This window comes from Cheilinus undulatus, linkage group 10 (assembly GCF_018320785.1).
Source record: "Cheilinus undulatus linkage group 10, ASM1832078v1, whole genome shotgun sequence".
In the NCBI taxonomy this organism is placed as follows: domain Eukaryota; kingdom Metazoa; phylum Chordata; class Actinopteri; order Labriformes; family Labridae; genus Cheilinus; species Cheilinus undulatus.
Window position 1 is genome coordinate 7,795,403 of NC_054874.1, and position 26,019 is coordinate 7,821,421.

Below are 26,019 nucleotides of genomic sequence, written 5' to 3' on the forward strand. Positions count from 1 at the left end.
AAAGGTAGCTGCCTTACATTTTTATTCTTTAGTCTACAAAATTATAACTGCAACAGTAAGTCTTAAAAAAAACTCACACAGCTCAGTGAGAAGTCATCTGCACCTTCTTTTATCAAACATTTACCTTTTTACTTTTCCTTTATTTACTGTATGATCTACAGCCAGTTCTTTCTCCACGGTCAGTTTTCATGATCTTCTATCTACATGTGTGTTGGATTAGTGGTGCTGGTGTCCTGGATAACAGTTCCCTCATTTTGGAGCTGAAAAGTGTGTCAGACTATCTACCACTTCTATTTGCCATGTTAATGCATTTTTGCAGCCTCTTCTCTGCCACTTTTGACCCATTTTAATCGTTTTCACCCATTTTTAAAATCTATATTTGTTCTCAGATTTTCAGTTACCCGCTTTTTCGAGTTTTTCTGATTTCTCTGTGATTTCCCCCTGCCATTACACCTCTCTCTATAATTTTGGGTTACAGCCAAATGAAACAGAGTTGCAAAATTTGTGTCCTACCCGAGCATGGCTAAACCAGAAGTCGCCTCTTTCACCCATTTTATCACCGGTGTTCAATTTTTGCCGTTTTTGTCCATTTTTGCTACTTTTTGTGCAATTTTAACCCATTTATGCCACTTTTCAACCATTTTCTGTCCATTTAAAATTCAAATTATTCAATTATTAAAGTTGTATCAGTTTCTTCTACTTCATTTTCAGGCATTCTGACATTTGTTCACATTATTGCCTAGCTATGAAGTCTGACACTACTTTCCTAATCATTTAGTTCAGAGTGCCCATCCACATCATTGACATTACCACTATAAGAAGGCAATTCTGTTTTCAGAAAAGAGGTTAACATTTTTTTAATGCTGCATTGCACACCAGCATGAATAAATGAGTCATTTTTGTTGCTCTAGCAAGAATGATTATTATCCAGAATATAAATAAAAATAAAAACCCCAGATTGTGGCACATCGGCCTGGTGTTGAGTCCTGATTCAAGATCATTCTTCTATTACCATTAGCAACAACAATAAAACATGCATAGATAAATAGTGCTTGTACTTATAGCAGCTCAAAATAAGAAGCTGTCTGATTGACTTAACATTAATAATAATGATGATAACAGAAGTAGGCAGACAGCAGCAGGAGGCCCATGCAAAATGAATCAAAGATACTGGTTTACAGAGGCTCACATGGCGACATAAACAACCTATAATTATGTTATTCTGTTAATAGCACTTGAGCTATTTTCACGATGATGTGTTAATTCTTTACTTCCTTACTTGGGTGTTCTCAGGAATGTTTCTATGCTATTTTAAGAAAATATCACTCCACCTTGCTGTTTACAAAGCTAATCACGTCCATCCATTAAAGCTGCTTGAACCTTACTGTGCTTTTTCCTCCTCTCTATCAGGACGCCACCTAGAAAAGAAGGACCTGTACTGGTACTGAAGAGGAACAGAGATCAGTCTCAGCTACACCTGTGACTCTGGAGAGCCACCTGACTCTCTGTTCACCTGGCTGTTAGATATTTCCCCATCAAACGAGACCCTGAGGAAACAGCAGCGCTTCCATTCCCTGCCCTGCTCTTTCCATTTCTCAGTTAGATGACCTCAGTACCTGAATATGTAACCAACTGGAACAACCTTTCTGAGAGGGAACGGTCTCTGACAAACCGGTTCTTCAGCTCCATCAGGCCTCCTGTAGCGCTCGGAGCACTGTTTTTGTTGTGGCTTCCTCTGCGGTTTATTTGAGTGAAGGGCATTGTCTTTCTTGTGCTGTTTATAGGGCACTTCTCTTTGTGGGCCTACACCAGTAAATGGACCAGTATTAAGTTAAAGTTTTTAAATATTGATGTTAATAGCTGCCTACAGATTATACTGTTAGAAACGAAATGAAGGATAGTATGTTGTTATGACTTTCTTTAAACTTAAAGCTATCTTCAAGTTTTGTGTACTGTACTTATTAAATGATAGACATTTTAATAAAAATTTACCCACAGTCAAATACTGAAGAACATTTTTTCACACCACACAGAGACAATGAAGCCACACTGGGACAGGTACTACTGTAAGTTGTTGGAAGAATAATTTCCTCATCTTCATAGTATGAAAAAGAGACGTAGATGGGACGTTTATAGCTGACTGGTACTGTCACTGTCAGATTGAGAGACATAATGACAGTATTCACATTCTACTGGCGACGGCATTCATGCAAACAGATGGAGGAGTTGTCATCTCCACATGATGAGGGAGGATTATTGATGTTGATTTGCTAATATTAGTTTTTTACCATCTGGTGCTGCATGAACAGCGGTGACCATACTGGGCACTACTCCAGTGGATTCATGGACTACAAGCTTGGCTCTTAAGGAATAGGATGTCCTTCACATGACTGTGAGGGCTCTAGATTTCTCTATCAGTCCAAGGCAATGAAATAAATCTGTGTTTAGTTAGGGATGATGGTAGAGCATACCTCCACTGTCATCAGTGATTAAAACAAACGCTTGTTGAGGGAGCAGATGTCTGCACAAGGGCCAAAAGAAAAGGTACCAGCATGGGCTCCACCACCACAAACCAAGGCAACCCAGAACAGGTACCACAACCACGCCTAATAATGCTCATGACCATTAAAAGCTTTAATGAACTAAGAATGTCACACCCTGAAAATTGTGGTCAATGCCCACAAGGGAGAAAGCATGATGTTTTGTAAACAGCACCTAGGGTGATACTGAATAAATCATTTTAAGTGAGTAAGACTAAATATAAATATGACTCCATCAGATTTTAAAGGGACAGTGCTGTATTTCTGAAGTTGGGTTGTATATCGTTCGTAGCAATGTAGTGGCATTAACCTCTAGAGATTTCCGTGTGTTAAGGGAAGCTAGGCTATGCTGTGGCACAGGCAGGTGCAGTTGCTCTGCATTATGTATGTTTTGGGTAAAAATAAGCAAAAAAAAATTGGCTCCATAAATGCTATATCAAAATTATTAAGTGTTTTATTTTTCTCCCAGAAAAACTCAAACACTGTGACACTCATAAATAGTTATGAAGCTAACATAGCTTACTTAGCTTTAGCTAACATAGCATTAGCTTATGTAACTTGAGCTTATGTAGCCTTAGCTAAATTAAATATGTAACTATTTTACATGAATAAAATATGGGTTTATAAGATTTGCAAAAGTGTAGTAAGTGTAAAGTTTTCAGCAAAACTTCCATAGCTTCAGTGGCTTTGGCCTTAGCTACATTAGCTACGTAGCTAGAGATTTGCAAACCTAGTAGGTGTAGAGTCTTTAGCTGTGTTTCCTACATAGTATGTTTCATTTACATAGCTAACATAGCTTAATTAGTCTAAGCCATACCTACATTAGCTACGTAGCTACTTTTTGTGAATAAAATATGTGTCAATGAGATTTTCAGAACTGTACTAAGTGAAAGTTGCCAGCTTTGTTTACTTCCTTGATTGTGTAGCTTTGTAAGCTTAAGCCTTAGCTATGTTAGCTATGTAGCTTTTTCCCATGACCAAAATATGGGTTTATAAGATGTGCGAAACTGTAGCAGGTTTACAGTCTTCAGCTACATTTCCTACATAATTTACATAGCTTACCTCGCCAATGCAGCTGTGTTGCTTGCCTTAGCTACATTAGCCATTTCACGTGAATAAAATATGGTTTTATGAAATTTGCAAAACTGTAGTTGGTGTACTGGCTTCAGCTTTGTTTCCTATATAGTTTGTGTAGCTTATGTGGCTACCATAGCTTCATGAGCTTTAGCCTTTGTTAAGTTAGCTACATAGCCATTTTACTTGACTAACACATAGGATTATGAAATTTGCAGAAGTGTAGTAGGTGTGCAGTCTTCAGCTAAGTTTCCTACATAGTTTGTGTAGCCTTCCTGTTATGTAGCTTTGTTAGCTTTAGACTTAGCGACAGTAGCTATTTGAGCTATTTCACATGAATGGAATATGGATTTCTCATGGATTAGCAAAACTGTTTTAGGTGTACGGTCTTCTGCTATGTTTCCTATACAGTTTGTGTAGCTTTTATAGCTAACACAGCTTCATTAGCCTTAGCCTTTTCTATGTTAGCTATGTAGCAATTTACATGAAACATTTACATACATGAAAAAATGAGTTTATGAGATTTGCAAAGTGTAATAGGTGTATAGTCTTTAGCTAAGTTTTCTATATAGTTTGTGTAGCTTGAACATAGCTTCATTAGTTTCAGCCTTTGCTATGTTAGCTACCTAGCTATTTTACATGAATAAAAATTCAAGTTTATAAGACTTGCAAAAGTGTAGTAGGTAGATAGACCTTAGCTTAGTTTCATACATAGTTTTTGTAGCTTACCTAACAAACATAACTTCATTAGCTTTAGCTTTGCGGCTATTTTGCGTGAAGAAAATTTATGAGATTTGCAAAAGTGTACTCAGTTTACCGTCTTCAACTTAGTTTCCTACACAGGCTTCTAAGCGTACGAAGCTAGCATAGCTTCATTAGCTATAGCCTTTGATACATTAGCTAAGCAGCTTTTTTTACTTGAATAAAATATGGGTTTTGAGACTTTGTAAAAGTGTACTAGGTGTACAGTTTTCAGCTACATTTTTTTTTCAAAGTCTACCTTGCAAACGTAGCTAACATTGCCTCAGTAGCTTTGGCCTTGGATGTATTAGTTACATAGCTTTTAAAGTGGATGAAAATACTAGTTTATGAGATCTTCAAAGTTGTAGTAGCTGTACAGTTGTCAGCTACGTTTCCTACATAGTTTGCCTAACTTATGTAGCTAACATGGCTTCATAAGCTTTAGTCTTAACTACTTCAGGATTGTTAGAGTGTTGGGGTGTCAAATAACATTTCATCCAATAATCTCATGTTGCAGGTTGTTTAAGCATCTATTATGCAACATAAGATGTTTGGTGTCAGGCTCCAACTTAATCACTCCTCACAGATTTTACACACAGAATTTGAGGAGTGAGAAGATAACAGCTTAAACCCCCCGGAGCCAACAGGTGGATGCTGGGGTGGAGGTGGTTTGAAGGTGAGAGCACAGTGTTGATCCAGGCGCAGCGATGCAGCAGAGGAAGAGACCAGAAATCTTGCAGCTTAAATAGCCCACGAGTTTAGGAGGACGTGTGTCATGTGATTTGATTAAGATGCATGTCAGGTGTGAATGATTGTGTATGAGATTACTGACAGAAATAACTCGCAGGCTTTGTTTCATTTTTCCTGTATGCAGTTGTTGGTTGTTGGTAGTGCAGGTCAAGTTTTTGACTTTTAACTTTTGATATCCTGACCCTTATACTCACCCTAACCCTAACCCTAAATGGAAGGAGTAGCCCGATGTCTTGATTTTCTCCACTGTCCTGCTCAGATAAAGGCATAAAGGTCCCACGTTTTCACAGGATAATATGACGAAAACATGCAAGTCCATCTCTTTGATTGATGGCTGTTTATTTGAATTCTATTCAAGACAAATATTTACTTTTTTCAGCTCTCTCTAAGTGAAGATTGACCTGTTGCATTTTCATGATTAACAGGCTAGGTTGGTACACTAAAAAGCCTGACTGTTGGCTGAATTATTTGCAATTCTAAATTGATTCACTTAGTATTTTATATCCTTAATATCTTTCCTATTCAAATCATACAATATATTATGACAGTGGAACAAAAAGCATCCTGGACATGGTAATGCAAACTACCCCTGGGTTTTAATTATGTCAGAATTCATATGGTAATTTATCATTTGACTGCACTGGGAACTTACTGGTATTTAACAAAGAGTGGCCACTTGGACGGTACATAATTAATTGAGCTGCAAACAGGGCTTGTTGTTCTGATGATTCCCATCCCACCGCTGTTTTTCAAGGGCATTTTCAGAGCCATTTTCTGCAATATGTACCAGAAAAAGTGACCTATTTTAACATTCAAGAGAGCTCTGGAAACTATTCCTCAACTCTCAAACATCTCCTTAAGCCCAAGGTTTTCCACTATTTTGCTCTCTATGTACACCATTTTGAACATATTCCATGTGGGTGGTATGAATGTAGTTTAGGAGGTGATAAATACTCATGTGGCATGATTCTTCATTCAAATGGAAAAAGGTTAATTGACTTGATCCAAGAATACAATACAGAAATTATGAATTTTGTTGTAAATGCATTATACTGTGCAGTTTTCTGAATCAGGATTTTTTCTAGAAGCCAAGTACCTTTAAAAGGAGATTTTATTATACTTTGCCCTGTAGGCTCTGGTGGAATAAGTGATGCAAAATTGACAGAAATAAGTGTGAAAGATATTACAGCACCTAAGGATCGGATAGTCTTTCTTCACTGTATAAGACTGGCATCAGGCATGGAAGGAAAAAAAAATCAGGCAATCTGTATTCCCCCAGAAGGCAGGCATAAATTCAGCTTTCATGCGGCCCTCAAACCACAATCACTCTTCATGCCTGGTGTCAGCCATAATTTGCCTGATCAGAGGCCAATAATGGGTTGGGAGGTGGTTGGATCCATAGTGATGATTGCCTACCAAGCCCTTAACAAGCCTATGTGTGTGATTGCAGAGCAGTAGTGGACAGCTGATGTTCATTGATGCTGTCGGTGAGTTTAAGCTTGACCAGTGGTTAGAACAATGAGGATTTACAGAGATTCCCGCTTTGGTGGGGGGCATCAGAGCAGCTGTGTCAGTCCCTCTTGAGTAAAATTCACTGTACCTGTTGGATTTGAACTCCATGCATATTGTCTTGGACACAACTGTTTTTCATTCCATCTCTGTTTCTGTTGGCTTGTGCAAAAAAATGTACAGTAGAGCTTAAAGAGAGAGCTACATAGTAAACCTTTAAGAGTAAATACATCCAGGGAACATGGTCAAGATCTAAAATTTGACATTGGCCTTTTCTTTCAAATGTATGATTCAAAACATGTTCTGATGGTATAACAGCTATTAAACATGCCAAAACACGTGCTAAAGTGCCCTCTTGGGAGCCAAAACGCACTAAACTGCCCTCTTAAGGGCAGCATGCTTAAGTGCCATCCCGTTTGGCAAAACACTACTGTTGCAATGACTTTTAGGTTGGGCCCTTTATTGATCCATATTGAGCCAGAACTATATCTAACAGAACCAGTTTGGATTATCTGGTGCTAATATGGTGTTAAAATGCACTAGAATACAGGAAATGGCATCTAATTAATTGAAAATGTTCTGGGGAAAGACCCCCAGACCCCCTAGGGATTTATTTATTTATTTTTGTGTGTTCCTTACAGTCCAACGTTGAATCTACACAGTTCTTGTGGATGCTGATCCTAACTACAAACTAACTTGAGTAGTCTGTCTAGTTAGTCTGTTTTAAGTCTATATAATGAGCCATTCGTATAACATATAAACATGTCTAAAGTGCCCTCGAAAAACATGCGAAACTTAGTGCCCTCTTCAGTGGCGAAAACGAGCTGTATGTGCCCTTTTTTTGTTTTCGCCCCTGCCCTTGAAAAAGTCTGTGCACGCCACTGATTAAGAATATAAATACAGTGCCCTGAGTGCATAAAATGGCATGAAAACAGAGTTTCATAGTAGAAAAAAATACACAGTTTAATCCAATGGAGATAAACGTCAGAGTTGAATGCATTCAGTCTCATTAAATTTGCAACTGGTAAATAACTGATTTGGGTGACGTCTTGTGTTAAACCCCCGATTAAAGTCACGTATGATTCCAACTGGTAAGATGTTAGTGAAGAAAAAATCTACCTCTGGAGCTCATGGAAAAACGGGGTGGAGATAGTTTTCATTACTGGCACATGTGTAAACGGACTGCTCACCTCACACTCTAACAGCTGTTGTATTGGCCTTCACAGCCGCGTGGAGCTCGTGCACTGAAGCTGTGCAGGTCTTCTGCCCCTCTCTTTGTGTCTCCAGCTCCTCGTGCTTCTGCCCTCCTCTCTTTCTGCTATGGTTCTCTACATGCACGGATGCAACATCAGCACCACGGCCAGCTCCCTCTCCAGCTCCAGCCTCAGCATCGACTCCACCCCGCGGGGCTCCACGGTTCCCCAGGCCCCCCACGGCGGGCTGAGCCGGAGCGGACACACGGTGGTGGCGGTATGCCTCGGCTTCATCTTAGTGGCGGGAATCCTCGGCAACTTCCTCGTTCTTCTCGTCTTTGTAAAGTTTCGCGCCCTCCGGACGCCCATCAATCTCATCCTGTTGAACATCAGTTTGAGCGACATTCTCGTCTGCGTTTTCGGGACACCGTTCAGTTTCGCTGCGAGTCTGCAGGGCAGGTGGCTCATAGGGGAGTACGGCTGCAAGTGGTACGGCTTCGCAAACTCTCTCTTTGGTGAGTTGCTAATGTGCACCGGGTAAATAACCCGCCTGTTTGCTCTTTTACTAACACACACTTGGGCTAAATGTGGGAATTTCTCGAAACCTGTTACTCCACTCTTTGTTAGGGTTCGAGTTTTTCCTGATTCTGAAACCTTGAATGATTTTACAATCGATCCTAAAAGGTGCAGAAATGTCTGCTCCAGTTTTAATGGCTGTCAATCCACGTGTAAAGGCATTTAGCAGGAGAATGTGTTCTTGCAGGGAATGCTGGGAGAAGTCATTTTCTCCTTGGGAAACATAAATACCTCTACAAAATGTCATGTCAATCCATTTAGTGAGGATCAGAGGTGCATGGCAAGCCATCTGTAGTCTTGCCTCCAGTACATCAGGGAAGAAAAATGCATATTTTTCTTCAAGGTCTCTTGGCCTTGAACTTTTCCCTCTCAGTAAAAGCAGAAACCCATGCATGCAGACTGCAGAGAGCTGCACTTACCTTCATGCCTACTCACTTAAACATGTGTTTTTTTCCTGCACCTGTACAGAGTATTTTGTGCATTTCTGTCTTTTGTCTGCTTGGGTTTGCAGCAGAAAGAAGGCTCTTAGCATGAAAGTGAAACACAGGATCAATACAGTGATGTGTCAATAATTTATTATGACATAAATAAAGGAGGTTTTTAAAAAAGTAATCATGTATCAAAGCAGATAGGCGTACTTAAAGATAAACTTATTAATCCCACTTGGAGAAATTCAATTACACTGTTGTTGATCATGCTCCACACACAAAGGCTGAAGTACACATGCACCAACAGGATCCTATAGACATGCAGAGTGAGAGCTGCTGAATATGAAGCCAAGAGAACCTAAGCAAACACAAGCCCATTTATACAGGCTGTCTGCAGGGTCCTAAAAATTATTAAAAGTTGATCAATCAATTTAGCCAAAATCAAGGCTTTTAAAAAGTCTCAAATACAAGAATATGAGGTCTAAAATTATGTTATTTTTGTAATATAAGAGTTTACAATCCACATAGACTTATGTAAATAAGATATTGAAATCAATGCAATTCAATTAAACTGAGCTATGGCTGATCACAGTAAAAGGGATCATTGGCACATTAATGCTTTCAAATCAGAAAATAATAAATATCAGGTATTTTAAGTATCATAACATGAGCATTTATGGCTTGTATTCTTAAAAATTAACTGCAGTGCAAAACTTGTAAATAAGTACTTCTAGATTATGGTATAACTTTTTTTAGACCACATAAGTTTTAAAATCAAGACCCCTTTTCATAGTGGAATCTCAAAATTCTCCAAGAAAGCCTTATTTGTATACTACAATAAGAAATACTACCAACATTTAATTTTCTTTGTTGTCACATTTTTATCCTACTATTGGCACAGAACCCACACATTACTGTTGTAGATAGATAGGAATGGACAATTATACTTTAACCCAAACTTAAATAGAAATTAAAAACAGAAAGTTTAAAAAATCTTTGCAGAACACAAATGAACCTATATCCAATTTAAAGTAAAATCAAGTTTTAGCTGGCACAAGCCCTTGTCAGTATTATTCTAGCATGTACATGTCAGTGTGCATTGAAAGTATGGTGGCAAGATGTGCAAATAGTGCAGGAATGAAAATGACAATTGAAAGAAAATAATCATATTTATTCAAAAATTGAAGATAGTCCCTGACTTGGTGTCACATTTGTATCATTAGTTTAGTGTATTTTGAGGTCCCTATTATTTTATGTTTAATCAACTCTTAGTAGAAAGCAGGTTGGGTGATATATGATAACTTAAAGTGACTGGGCTGCAATTGAAAATGTGTCTTATTGAATAAACTGCTGTTAAAATTGTGCTCTAGTCACTCAGGATGTCTGTGTCTTTCCCTCTTACAGGGATCGTGTCCCTGGTGTCTCTGTCAGTCCTCTCCTATGAGCGCTACACCACCGTGCTGCATTCCTCTAGGGTCGACATCGCAGATTTCAGGAAGGCCTGGCTCTGCATTGGGGGCTCCTGGCTCTACTCTCTCCTCTGGACCCTCCCACCCCTCCTGGGCTGGAGCAGCTATGGACCCGAAGGATCCGGCACCACATGCTCCGTCCAGTGGCACCTCCGCTCACCCATTAGCATCTCGTATGTGCTGTGTCTCTTCATCTTCTGTCTGCTGCTGCCTCTCCTGCTCATGATTTACTCCTACGGGCGAATCCTAGTGGCGCTCAGGAGGGTGAGTGTGTGCTCATCTGAACAGGGAAAGCCTCCTCTTTACTCACTTAGGAGTCAAATTTACAAGATAAAGGACTTACCTACACATAGGAAAGACAATCTACACCTTTATAAGGATTAAGATATGCCTTCTTTTGCTGCTTATACATAGAAATATGTATTTGGTAAAGAGCTTTGAATGGTGTGGTATGGCACTACAACTACTGTTAATTTTGTTGACTAAATCTTAAACTAAAAATGTTGGTTGACAACCTTTTTTCTATGAGAAAGACTAGACTAAGACAAGCTAAAAATAGATCATTGATGGCTTAAACTCTTATGACAAGTAAGTTTAGTTTTTGTCGAAGAAAAATTAGCTTAAGTTCCATGATATTTCTCCTCTATGGAGAAAAAAACAGCCTGTTATATATTGGAAACCATTATTTTATCATATAATTTTGTATAATGTCAGGTTGTGTATCATCCTGTCCAGTTCTGTACTGTCATATCATATCATATCTTATTGCACTGTTATATCACATCACAATGCATTGTATCCTATCAAATAGGGCTGGGAAATTAATCAAAAATTAGATTTAAATCACCATATGATCTGCTGCAAGTTTAAAATTGCAGAAGTTGCAGTATTTCTTTAATCTGAAATTTGGGTTAAAATACCAGTTTAAAACATTTTTGCAGCAGAGATGTTAAGCATTACATATCAGGCAACATTCAAATGCCATTTTGTTTAAGAATAGCCCACGAAAAATCCTACTTTATTCATTTTTGTACATTTTTTCTGATTTAATTGGAGGCTGACTTAAAAAGTATCACTCCCTTCAATTAATTTTTTATTGAGTTTCTTGGATGCACATCCACAAAATTAAGCCAAAATGAATGGGAAAAGAGTGAGTAGAACATGTCAAAACACCATTAGTAAACCCTTAACTAAAATAAAACAAAAACAAAATTTGGAAAGAAATAAATATGGATGAATATGGATAAAAAAATCAAGACAATAATTCATATCCAGTTTTTAATACAAGTCAAAATATATATTGATATATAGATAGTTTTTCCAAATTGTTCAGCCCTGGTTTAATCTAATGTTGTGTTGGTTGTCATACAGAATGATTTATTGCTTGTGTTTGTTGGAAAATGCATAAGATGAGAAACTTAAAGAATAATTATATATGAAATTGCAATCGCAATTTTGAGGACAAAAAAATTGCAATTTGATTATTTCCCCAAATCATACCATATCGTATCATACCAGATCATATTCTATCGTACTGCGCTGTATCTTATCACATTACATTATCATACTGTATTACAGAGGTTCTCAACTGGTCTGGTCTCAGGACCCACCAGTCTGTCTTATGACAGATTGTAACCCAAGTTTCCAAACACATTTCAACAACACATGTATAGTTAAATGAATATATTGCAGTTTGCAGTATGATTGGACAAAAACACCTGTTATAAGAAAAAAAGGGACAAAACTGACAAATTTTATACCCTCTTTCCCCATCATTATGTGTCATTTTTTGCCAATTATCCAGAGAACTTGTGAAATTACTTCATTGTCAGAGTAGCCATCTATTGCAAAAAGAAGAGATAAATTAGTTAAAATACTGATCAAACATTTAAATTTAACCAATTTCACAGTAAAACAGGGTAAAATAAAAGGTATCAATGCATGTCCAATGCCTTAGCATTTTTGCCACCATGTTTTTTCAGTTACTTAGTTACGATCCACTGAAAACTGCTTTGCGACCCTCTTTTGGGTCCCGACCAACCAGTTGAGAACCACTGCTGTATTACATCGCATCATATTATATTGTATCGTATTGTATTGCACTGTATCATATTGTATCACATTGCAGTGCATTATGTCAGATAGCATCAAATCATACCGCTTGCATGGTATCGTACCATATCATATTAAATCAAATTGTATTGTATCATATCTCATTGCATCGCACCATATTATATCATATTGCACTGTATCGTATCACATCACAAAGCATTTTATCGCATCAAACTGAATAGAATCCCAGTGCATCGAATCATTTCCCATCACACTGCATGGCATGGCATGGTATCATATCCTATTGCATTGTATCGTACCATATCATACTGCACAGTAACGTATCATACTGGGTCGTATCTTGCCTTTTCCTTCCCTCTCCTATCTTCTCCTGTCATTTTGTTTATTATCATGTTATATTGTATTGTTTAATATTGTTTCATACACCAGCTCTTGCTCATTGACAGCTTGGATCTACTGCAGCTCCCCATGATTCCAAACAGGATAAGTTGTGTAGATGATGAATAGATGAATAGATGAATGGATGGATGGATGAATGAGTCGTGTTGTGTCATATTGTATCATATGGTAACATGCTTATCATATCCTTATAAATTGTATTGTGTTGAACCAAATCCTTTCCATTCCTTTCCTGTCCTGTCTTGTCCCATCTTGTTGTATTAAATCTTTATATATTGTATAATACCCCAACTCTTTCCCAGTGACAGCTGAGATCTGCTGCAGTTCCCTGTGACCCCAAACAGGATAAGTGGAGTAAATGATGGATGGATGGATAATGTATATATTGGATATTAAATATATGCGTCACACATTAATTAGATCAAATTTCTTGTTCAGACAATACTTTCAGCAGAAATGACATGCACCATGCTGAAATTGAAGAGGATGCATTCAGATGAGTAAAAAAAAACAGGGTGTCATTTTTTCATAGTGAGTATGACTTGATTAAAATTCATTTATTCTAAATTCTGACACTTTAAAATGATGGAGCATCATTTAAACACATTTATAACCTGCTGATGCACACAGATACACGTGTGAAGTCATGTACGTTTGCACCAATTGTATTTAACATTCTGATTTATTGTGTCATTGTTTAGCTCCTTTGAATGTAAAACTCAAATGTTCATAGGAGTGTTGGAGTGTTCTTTGATGTTTTTCAGCTAAGAACAAATCACAGATTAAAAAACTGGTGCAAGAGGATTTTAAGAAAACGGTGACCCCCTCTTAGTTTGCCGTGACACATCTCTGCTTCTGTGAGCTTATTAACCTGCTTCTCGCTCATATCATTGACAATTAAGGACTCCCAAATGGTGTGGGGTCCCTTAATACCCTCTGAAGTTCTATCCATGAATCACCTAGAAGATATTTTTAGACATGGAACCAACCTGTTACTATTGGATACCTGCTATTACATAAGCCCCTCAATTCCTTTCCGCCATGCACCCGAGGGAGTCAGAGCGGAGAGGGGCTTTGCAGACTTGATTACCTTACTAGTGAATAGGGACTCAGCCGTGTGTACCCGTCACCCTCCAGCCAAGAGCCCCGCCTTAGGCTTTTCTTAGAAACTGAGCTGCGAGTCTGCGAGGCTTCTGCCAGCCTCCCAAAGGTGAATAAACCAACACGTCAGAGGAACAAGTGATGTTTAAATCTACATCAGTGTTCTCAGACAGTTTTATTTTTAGTTTATATGACATTAGACATGTTTTCTGACCGGCAATATGTGGTTTAAATCTGAAACTAATTCTACCTTTATCATAGTCTCCCTTCTTGGCTGAGAAAGAAAATATTTAAACTGAGCAAACACTCACACCCCAGCTGATGTGAGGGTACAAAGATGGTTGTGATGTTAAAGAGGATCAAGGAACAAGAGCAGCAGAGGTCACCAGTTGTCAAACAAGGCGAGGTATAATTGTGTTAGCAAGGTAAAGTCATTTCAAAGATGAGGCAGGATTTTCCCCTCTGGAGGATCTCTTTAACTAAGCAGACACCGCTGTCGATCGTGCAGTACCATCGCGAGCGTCAGTGCCAATTACAGAAGACCATAGGGGTATGCCATCAATACTGAGGAAGGGGCAATAATCTCAGTGGAAATGCTGCTGTGTCTACTGGGCTTATTACATATTGTCTGCGAGCTATTTTTAGCTACATACCAGAGAACATCTGGAGCCAAGGGATAGATAGAATGATAAAGCATGCATAATATAAGGTTGTATTACAAGTCTGCACCTTTGTGTTGCTACATACAAAACACATCTTGAACACCCTTTCCATTACTAATGAGTGAAGTTATACACTATATGGACAATAGTATTTGGCCACACCTGTTCATTATTGAATTCAGGTGTTTCTATCAGACCTGTTGCCACAGGTGTATAAAATCAAGCACCTAGCCATGCAGTCTCCATCTGCAAACATTTGTGATCCTAAATAGGTCGGTCTGAAGAGCTCAGTGATTTCAAGCATTGTTCTGTGATGGATGCAACAAGACAGTTTGTGAAATGTCATCCCTGCTGGATATTCCACTGTCAACTGTAAGTGATATTTTAGAAAGTGGAAGCGTTTAGGAACAACAGCAACTCAGCCATGAAGCAGAAGACCATGTAAAATCACAGAGTGGGGTCAAAGGTGCGTAAAAGTTGCAGACACTCTGCTGATTCCACAGCTAAGGAGTTCTGAACTTCCACTGGCGTTAATGTAAGCACAACATTGTGCAGCAGGAGCTGCAGGTTTTCCATGGCCGAGCAGCTGCATGCAAGCCTCACACCAAGTCCAGTACCAAGCATGGGGTGGAGTGGTGTAAAGCACACCGACACTGGGTGTTTTCTTGAGATGGATTGTATTTGTTTGTAGATGAGTAGAAGATCCTCTTAAAGATCATTCTACTGCTTTTAGCCCATTCATTCATCTCTCACCAGGTTGGCTCAATAAAGGGAGAGAGAGTGCTGTTTCAGTATGCATTGCTGTGTTTTTTCTTTCTGCCACCAGGGGGCGCCAGAGAAGGAAATGCTTTTTTTCCTTCGAAGTAAAAGCTTTTGGTAATCAATGCTGTGATTTTAGATGTGCAAAGAGAGGGTGGTAGGTGATAAAAATCAAAGTTGTGTATAAATCACTGAATGCTGACCTTGTCAGTTTATTTGGCTCTGACTAGGGTTGACCCTCAGAGAGTCAGTGTTTCAGTTGTCCATTTGCATGATATGTGCCTTTTCTTAAATAGTGCATATTACATGCACATCAGTGTAACGTCATCCCAGGTTTAATCTCTTCTTTCCCCATCATGTCTCCAGGTGGGTAAGATCAATCTGCTGTCAGCTCAGCGCAGAGAGCAGCACATTTTGATGATGGTGTTGTCCATGGTGTCCTGCTTCATCCTGTGCTGGATGCCCTACGGGATCATGGCACTCATGGCCACCTTCGGTAGGTCTGGGCTGGTCACTCCCATGGCGAGTGTGGTGCCCTCCATCCTGGCTAAGTTTAGCACTGTGGTCAACCCCGTCATCTACGTGTTCTTCAACAGCCAGGTGAGGCAGACCTAGATCCGCTATCTACATCTCATTTATTCCTGTATTAATGAAGGTTATGTAAGCTCTCCTGGATCCATAATCAATGGCTCTCTGTGGCATTGAGAGTGCAGTTCAGTCTCATTTATTTTCCAGTCACTCCCAGTGTGTCATCAGAACCACTTCCTTGGTGCGACATGCAGCACACTTGATGACAGATTGCTTCTATTTGTAGTCACAAGAGCTCTTATTCCCTCAAACCTGTATGTATGTATACAAGAGCATGTTTAGCCTTATGCTTATGCAAGAAAAAGGGGACTTTAGAGGTATGACGTCAAACAGAAGTCATTTAGTCCAAGCGTAATCTTTTCTTTGGTTCAGAGCATGGGCGAGGACAAAATTATTAGCCTCTGTGATGAAAATTTAATTAGAGTTATCTTCAATTTTCACACAGTCTAAAAACATCAGTGTGGTTTCAGCTGTCACCGGAGACAGTATCATGACAAAAACCTCAGAAATCAGTTTAAACTTGAGAAAAAGAATTGTTGATGCTCATAAAGCAGGATATATAAAGTTATCACAGCGTTTTCAAGTCTCGAGACCTGGAGTGGGAAGACTTATCAAGAAATTCAGAGAGAGCAACACAGTCCAGAAGAAGCCTGACAACGGTAGAAAGAGAAAGATTTCAAAGACTCTGGAAAAAACTTGTGAGAGATGTGTCTAAAGACCACAGAAAAACTGCCAAGACACTAGAGAAGGACACAGCCAAGCCAAGAATTGTAGTCTCAAAAACGACCAACACTGGAGCCCTATGCAAGAATGGATCAAGACGAACTCCACTTCTGCAGGAGAGACTCCTTCAAGCCAGACTGAAGTATGCTACGGACAACCTGGGAGATCCTGCATCCAGGAAGCATGTTCTTTGGTCAGAAGAGACAAAACTAGAGCTCTTTGGCCAAAGAGAGGATGCTTATGTTTGGAGAAAGAAAAGAGAGGCATATAACCCATAGAACACCGTCCCCACAGTGAAACAGCAATGGGAGTATCATGCTGTGGGGATGCTTCAGTGTGTCTGGAATTGGGAATCTCATAAAGGCATAAGGAATCATGAAGAAAGATGGATACATGGAGATTTTGAAGAAAACCTGAAGCAGTCTGCAACAAAACTGGGTCTGGGTCGTTGATTTGTCTTCCAACACAACAACCCCAAACATACGACACTCCTGGTGAAGAACTACCTCCAGAAAACCAAAGTGAACGCTATTGAGTGGCCTGCACAAAGCCCTGACTTGAATCCCACTGAAAATCTGTGGGGTGGACTGAAGACCAAGGTCCATGCCAGAAGACCATCAAATCTGGAGGAGCTTGAGCGATTGGCCTGAGAAGAATGGGCTCCTCAGAAGACATGTCTGAGACTTGTTGAAAACTACAAAAAAATACTGAAGGCTCTTATCTGACTATTAGCATCAAGGGGGGCGGGCAATTTTGATCCAGGTTATTTTTGTTTCTTGTGAAATAACTTTATTTCTGTGTGCAAAGTAACATAATTTTAGCTTCCAAAATAAAACTAGGATGCTTGACAAGGCTGTGTTCAAAAGCCTTGCTCTGTTTAACTGCACTTGGGAAATATATTTTAATATTAAAACATAAGGCTTATGCTTGACTGTATTGTACTGCTAAGTTTCAACACTAGGTGCTGCTGCTTTGTTATGCCTGTAAACAAACACTTTGCCAAGAAGAATTTGGAGTTGTGCCTTTTTCATGACTAAATTGAGAAAATAATGCAAAACATATAGAAACCCAAATAATACTTTTTTTGGATCCATAACGCTCTGATAAATACAGATAAAAAGATTACAGCTGCAAACAGCAGAACAGATAATGCTCATTTGCTTCTTTATCTACTCTGTTTCAGTGTCTGATAAACAAAGCACATCACAACTGTCATCTTCAAGCACCGAAGCACCTGTCATTAATGAAGTCTGCAGTGAAACTCTGACACTGGGCTGCTATAGAGCTCAACCGTGACCGCCCACTGTTTCTTTGGTCTGCTCTGGTTCCGGAAGTGAAATTCGCCATTCAAATCCCCTACAGATATTTTGCAAAATCCTTATTTCAACACTTTGAATACATGAACCAAGCTACCTGAGTACTCATGGTGATAAAACATTTGATTTGGCTCAAAGACGGTGTTCAAAAACAGAGAAAATGAAAAAGGTACAAGGCTGTGTACACATTTCTTTCCAAGGAGGAAGGAACTACATATCCCACAGTCCACTGGGTTTTATTTTGTATATTGTTTAGGCTACTTTTTAAGCATTAAACCCATATTGGTATCTTTTATCAACAATATCTTTATTGTAGTGTTTAAATTCAAAATAATAATGTTGTAGTCATAGGCCTATACCCTAGTTAGTGTATTTATTGACAGCAGACATTTCCATGGTAACTTGAGTCCCCACTAATCAGAGACAGTTCTGAGACACTCAAGGATTGTGGGTGTTGTAGTATTTTTGGCAGAGGTTGTGAATAAATTATGTTTTCTTGATGAGAGGTCAATATTTTAAAAATTTTTGTCTTTTAAAGGAGCATAAGTCATTGTTCCACCCTCAGGTAGCTTTGGTACAGCTATCTTAGATAATTCAGATAATGTGGCTAATAATCAAACCCGCTATGGAGAAAATTAATGGGAGTTTTACTCCCGGAACTGCACTGTTGAGCCCTGTATACAGCATTCCTGAGTGAGCTGGGCCATCCCATAACATCTATCAGACATATTTTAGCCTCTAGGCAAAACAATTATATTAAAAAAATAAAATGAAATAAAAAACAAGCTGATGGGAGTACTATCCTGTAAACACAGAGCTGAGAACAACAAACCCACAGGACGTTAGGGCTGTCAATATTTATCTACAGTCCCATTCAAATTTCATTTACTTTTTAGAGGTTTTGGATTATATTTGAATATTTATGCACATTTTCACTATGTATGTAAAACGTTCAGTTGCTTTAATCACCGTGTAGTTACACATTTGTCCACTAGAGGACATCCAATATTACATTACAGATTGCAATGAAGAAATAATGAGCTAAAAGTAGTTAATGTTAATTTGTATGTACTTTTTTAGCCACCTGCACCATTTAGAGGCCTTTAACACGTTTTTTGGTACTGATGGTCAACTTTTAAACAAACGGGTTAGAAATTAAATGTCAAACAAAAATAAATTAAATCAGGCTACTTAGAGTGTTGATGACATCATGTTTATAATGATCAAACCATTTAAAAAATGTTCGTCCTATCTTGTCCCTACATGTTTTCTACCTAAAAACCACAAGGCAATCCATGTTTTCTGAATCAAGAGCAGAGCTTTTTTTGTTCACTATCATCCCAGCTGTGGAGAAAACTGGTATGCCATTACCTGTGCCTGGGTTGCACATGATGAATGTTTTCCACCACAACAGCCGGTTACTTTCAGTGGGCATCGTGGTTTTACTCTCGTACATCAGCATCTTTTGATGTAGCGAAGCCTCACTTGCCAAATCACCACCAGCGTGTGCACCACCTTGGCAATAAACTTCCCCAATGGTGGCCTTTGTAGTGCCTCTGTGTTTTGAGTGTGAAAACTTTATCGATCATGTCACGAAACATGTGACGAAACATTTGGTTCCTACACCTACCCAGGGTGAAGTAGAGGCCAAGGAGAGAGGGGAGAGACTCGAGAACAATTATAAACGGCAAAAATATTTTAAAAAAACACGCTTGAAGTAATCGAATTATATTCGAACCCCAAAATTTGTTCCAACAGCCCAAGAGGCCATTAGACTTAACTCCTTTCTGGAAAGTCATTACTCAGCTATAGATTGGATATGCTTGATATATCTGTCATGTTTATGGTTAAAATGTCTTTATGTATAACTTTTAAGTATTTTTTTCCACGTATTATTATCATGTTAGTCCATGGTAAAATACTGCATTGCATGCATTGGCTCTACATGATACAGAGGCAGCTTAAATGCATTTGCTACTTACATTTCTTTAAATTAAATCATTTATGTTGGTCTATTTGATGCAACCTTGTGTATTTATATTGGTATTTAGTCATGCTTACTAGAAATAGTCTTTTTCTGTCCTGACACAGTTCTACAGGTGCTTTGTGGCCTTGGTGAAGTGCAGCAGGGAACCAGAGTCCATTCAAGCAGAGGATCCTCAAACTCCAAGAACACAGTTCTCTGGTTTCTTCCCCTTTCACAGACAACCTTCCCTCAGCTCTTCACAACGTCACATCCTCTGCAGCCGCCACAATCATCGCCACACTCTTGTCGTCCACTACACTCCATAAGTTCTCTTCATCTGTAACGCGCAATGAGACTGTCTGTCTCCTGATGTATATAGAAGACAAAATAATCCTTCAACATGTGCTAGCATATTGCACTGGTGACATAATTTGGAGCCAAGACTTGTGCAGAAGAGATCTGGATCATAGTCCTTGAGAGCAAAGCCAACTGGAGGTAAACTCCACATGGTGAAAGCCTGTTTGGCGAATAGAAATGATTCTGATTATTTCTTTTTTTAAAAGGCTTGAAATATTTCATTTTGTGATGAATCATTCACATACAGAAGTTTCAATTTTTCAATTAAATTATGAGGGAAAAAATCTAACTTTTTCATGATATTCAAATTTTTTAGATGTGCCTATTCTCTGCGAAACCTGATGAGTTGCTACAAGAAATTACAACAGATCTGCTGATGCCACATTGACTTAAAAAGAAACTACTCAGGACAATTTCACATAACACATTGTGACAGTTACTACCTTTCATGCTAGCCTTTGTAATCAAAAGATTACTTGACATGAATGTAATTTTTAATGTCCCACTCCAATATGTCCCATCTGTTAACATGGAGGAGGTGGAGTCTATGATGCTCACTGTTGCCAGTCAGTAGGGGGAGCTCTGCTTATTTTGGCTTCTCTCCATCCATGTAAAAGTGATCACACATGACAGACTATGAATGTTTAAATAAGTGCTTTTATTCTGAATTCATAACCAGTGTTTAAAATTAAGAAGTATATGTTTTATTCTTTACTGATCTCATGACACTTATTGATTTTAGGGTGGCATGTGAGGAAGATTCCTTTCCCTTGCTGCATAAGAGCAGAAACTCTGATGATAATGCTAACTAGCATTAGCATCCATTGAGCCATTATAGTCATTCCCAGATTTGGCTACCTGGTTGAATCATTCCGTTTTAAAGTGTATTTGTAGTGCAGAAGGCCACACAGCAGTTTTCAGTATTGGGGTTAATGGTTTTGTGATGCTTCCTAGACGTTCCTCTACTGAAACAGAAGCCCATGTACGTGCTGTTTTTAATGTTTTACTGTAACTAAAAGACATGCCATCTTTTTTACAGTGTTAGCCCATGTACTGACTTCATGTGTTAAAATGTCTCATTTATATGACTTAGAATGTTTATCCTTATGCACATCAAAAACGATGAATGTCTGTCACAGTTTGCATAAAAATAAACTACAACTGCAGTCGACAGTTGGACAAAAAAATCTAAACTATTAAGGAGTTTTTGATTTATTGATCATTGCGATGAAATACTCTTAAATGCTTCTTAAAGTTCCTGTGAGGAACTTTCAGTTTGCATGGATTTTGTGGCACCCTGGGGTCAAAGTGGTTCTTCTTTATGTTGATTTTGTCCTGTATATGGATCATTCTACAGAAATGTGCACTTTTAGGACTGCAAGATTTCAAACAAAGAAAGCACTTTAACTTATTCCACATTATTACTGAACTCATTCACCTCATGGCCAGATAGAATACCTCAACTAAAAAGGCAGTGAATCACCAATAAAAAAACACTAGCAGTCACATGTCTACAGCTGTGAACGTTTTGACAAGCAAATATAGACCTAATAAAACTTCATTCTCAGATTATTTTATATTGATACCAAATATATTTTGGATTTTAAGATATAGATGAATACAACATGTTAACTACATGTATGCATTATTTAACAGTGAGGAATATTTTTGGCCACTAGGTGGGGCTGCAAGTCATTCAAGTCCAACTTTGTGCCATTTACTCAAACGTCTCTTCCTACATTGTCCAGTCTTATATAAAACAAACACCCAGCTCCAAAATATCTGAGTGGATTCATCAGGACAGAAGTGACTTTAATTGATTTTCTTAAGATAATGCAGAATTAGTTTATTTAGGGGAAAGAATGGAATTTCTATTAATACAAGATACAGTTCTCATCTGGCATGCAAAAATGGCAGTAGGCTATTATTTTTATTTTCATGGAGTTTTATATGTTTAACACATTTTTTCTGTTACCAAATGCAGATTTGTCTTTAAAAATGTTTAAACATTTATTTTGAGTTAAAAACTTAAAAATGACTCAGAACTGCAGAGGACAAACAAAACTGGTCACAAATGTAAACATTTGAGTTATAGGCCTATCAGACCTATGTATTACATATCATTACATTCATCTCTGATAGACAATCATTTTAAAAAGCACTGGTCTATTCTATTGTCCTTTCACACGGTAGAACAGTGATGAGGGCCACATCAGGCCCCCCACATCCTTCAATCCGGCCCCAAAAGATGATTACATCCAGAAAATATGAGGAAGAAAAAGATTGTGGCGTATTAATGGAGTATCTTTTCCTGTCAATCCCTGCCGTTATAAAAACAGCCCTTAAAACAATTGACATTGAAAATAAAAGATCACCAATGATTTAAAGTTTGATCTTTTTTACAGAAATCCATCAGTCAGACAATAATAAGCAAACTAAATACATGAAGGGCACATACTCTTGAGTCTATTCTTGATTAAAGCTGCATCAACTTTCTGGTTCAGAATCTTTCAGAGTGGGATTTTTCCCTACCTGAGAATTATAACCACAGACCAGAAGACAGGTCTAGACCGTACTTGGCCTATTATAACAGACCAGCATTAATCATTTATATTATAATAAAGACTATACCCTATTATATCAGACCAGTGTTAATCATTAATACTATAATAAAGACTGTACCCTATTATAACAGACCAGCGTTATTCATTAATATTATAATAAAGACTATACCCTATTATATCAGATCAGTGTTAATCATTAATACTATAATAAAGACTGTACCCTATTATAACAGACCAATGTTAATCATTAATATAATCATAAAGACTATACCCTATTATTATAAAGACCAGCGTTAATTTATTATTGATAAATATAGCAGTGAAGTCATATTGCCCTTGGATTCAATTAAACTGTTTTAGTAATGATTATAGATGTAAACATGAAGTTAAAAGATGAAGCAATCATCAGCTGTAATGCTAGCATTAGCAAAAGTAATGGCAATGAGAAAGATGTATAACGTATATAAAGGGGACAATAGAAATGCAATTTTAGCTGTTTTTAAATTCACTTTTTTGATATGAGATACTTCTTATAATATAAATAAATAAATAAATAAAAAGATGTGGCCAAATTATTGTGCTGTAGTATTGGCAGTTAGGACTGATCTCATTTGTAAAGGATCAAATATAAAAAAAATGCAAATATAAAAAAACCCATAAAACAATAAGTCCATTTGAAAACCCGGACTCCAAAGCGCATGTCAAAGTAAAAGCTGGCCGCTGTACAAATGCAGTCAGTGACCCCTCCCGTCTCATCATTTTGAATTTTAAGATGGTGTTTCCTCTGAACACTCCTGCCCTGAATCAATTGCTCATGATATAAAATGGACTTGGTAAATTGATTTAAGCTTGTATAGTGCTTTTCTAGTCATCTGATTACTCATTGTGCTTTATGATATACTTACCAATTTTGTGTTTGGATTACGGGGTGGGGATGTGCGGACAGGGATGGGTAGGGTGGGGTGATGTATTTCTTCTTTTATTTTGTTTGTGTGTAAAGCACTTTGTGCTACATTGTTTTGTATGAAAAGTGCTATACAAATAAAGATTGATTGATTAATCTTTTCTGCAAAATATCTTAAGATTGTCCAGAGTTGTTCTCTATGTCTGTTAAAGATTTAGTACTTATTCACACTCATTTGGTGCTGCTCATTTGGATTAAATGCTGTCCAGCACAACAACAGGATGCTTCATGTTTGATAACTAGAGCAGTGGTTTAACACGTGCTGAACCTCAAATGTCAAAGAGGCAAGATGGTGTTAACATTTGATTTGACAATGTAATCCATCCATCCATCCATCCATCCATCCATCTATCTATCTAGCTGACTGACCACTTTCTTCCATGGTACAAAAAGAAGAATCGTGCCTTCTGTAGCAAAATTTTCTTCAAGCATGACAATGCACCATCTCATGCTGCAAAGAATACCTCTGTGTCATTGGCTGCTATGGGCATAAAAGGAGGGAAACTCATGGTGTGGCCCCCATCCTCCCCTGACCTCAACCCTACTGAGAACCTTTGGGGTATCCTCAAGCTACAGATCTATGAGGGTGGGAGGCAGTTCACATCAGAACAGCAGCTCTGGGAGGCTATTCTGATATCTTGTAAAGAAATTCAAACAGAACTCTCTAAAAACTCACAAGTTCAATGGATGCAAGAATTGTGAAGGTGATGTCAAAGAAGGGCTCCTATGTTAACATGAAACTTGGCCTGTTAAGATGTTTTTGATTGAAAAAATAGCTTTTGATTTTAGTAAATATGACCTCCTAATGCTGCAAATTCATAATTCATGCATAGTAATGGGGAACAGTGCATTTTGAGGTTTTTATTTTTGAAAAAAATAGTTATCATGGGAAGGCTTGTTCAAAAAAATCTGAATTATGCTCTAATGGTTGATGACTTGAAAATTATACTGTCATTTGCATCCACTATTTAGGAAAATCAGAGAAAAATATCATTTGCCTAAAAATCTAGAACATGGTGTAAATGAGGTTATGTGTGCATGATGGAAAGATCTGATCTCATTTCAGGAGAAACCAACACTGAGAGTTCTCACTCACTGCCTAGACTGAAAACATTTGCATGTATCTAGATCAGTGGTTCTCTGCTGGTCTAGCCCAGGAGCCACCACTACCTCCTACATGAAAAACAAATCTACAACAAGCTTCTTAAATGAAAAATGTCACAGTTCAGACCTTAGATGTAACCTAACACATGATTAAACAAAGAGGCAAAGAGGTTTTCTAAGGATCCTAGAAATTGACACATCATGAGATAACCAGTTTTGCTATCCTGACATCTAAGGATAAATAAGTCAGGATCCTGAGGGAAAAACAAAAGTGACTGCTTATCGCAGCAGAATGGAGTAAAATGAGATACATTATATGGACAAAAGTATTTGGCCACACCTGTTCATGATTGAACTTAGGTGTTTTGATCAGACCTGTTGCAAATCAATCACCCAGCCATGCAGTTTCATTTGCAAACATCCTTAATGGGTTGTTCTGAAGAGCTCACTGACTTCAAGCGTGGTTCTGTGACGGATGCCACCTTTGCAATAACACTGCTCAAGAAATTTTATCCCTGCTGGATATTCCACAGTCAGCTGTAAGTGACATTATTAGAAAATGGAAGCGTTTAGAAATAACAGTAACCAAGAAATAAGGCAGAGGACCACATAAAATCAGAGTAAACACAAAGCCTGTGCAGTGGGAGCTTCATGAGATGAGTTTCCCTGACTGAGCAGCTGCAATTCAAGACAGGATCTCACAGCAAGACTGACTGGACTTCTGCTTTGTCTGGAAAGGATTTTTTTAGTTCTCACTTGTTGACCACAGAGCAGAATAAAAGTCTAACATCTGTCCTCCTGTTTTCAGCTCCATGGTTGCTCATTTCATCAGAAGTGAAACATATGAGTCTTACTGACAGGAATATTGAACGAATGTTTTGATTGTTCAATGGTCTTGAAACTAACTGATGGTTTGTTCTTACTTCACTAGTGAGTGTTTGGTAATACTTCTGCTAAGGTTTAAACCATGATGGCTCAACTTAGCCTCTGAATCAGATCATCTCACCCCTAAAACTGACAAGTTGAGCCACAGGAGTGCCTTTTTAGGGGATCATATTTTCAGACAGTGCTGTTGTAGATTCATGCTGATGATTTAGTATGGTAGCAGAGATCTTGAAATAAAGGGTCATGTTTTTATGCTACTTCTTTCCTGACCTGGTTCA

At 38.2% G+C, this 26,019-nt stretch overlaps 1 protein-coding gene across 1 annotated transcript; it reads left to right on the plus strand.

Moving 5' to 3' along the window:
- The first annotated feature begins 7,934 nt into the window (after window positions 1-7,934).
- On the plus strand, window positions 7,935-20,193 carry tmtops3a (teleost multiple tissue opsin 3a). Its single transcript, XM_041797989.1, has 4 exons — window positions 7,935-8,322; window positions 10,216-10,544; window positions 15,641-15,874; window positions 19,993-20,193. The coding sequence occupies exons 1-4, from the start codon at window positions 7,935-7,937 to the stop codon at window positions 20,191-20,193; spliced, it is 1,152 nt and encodes a 383-aa protein (XP_041653923.1).
- Window positions 20,194-26,019: the final 5,826 nt, after the last annotated feature.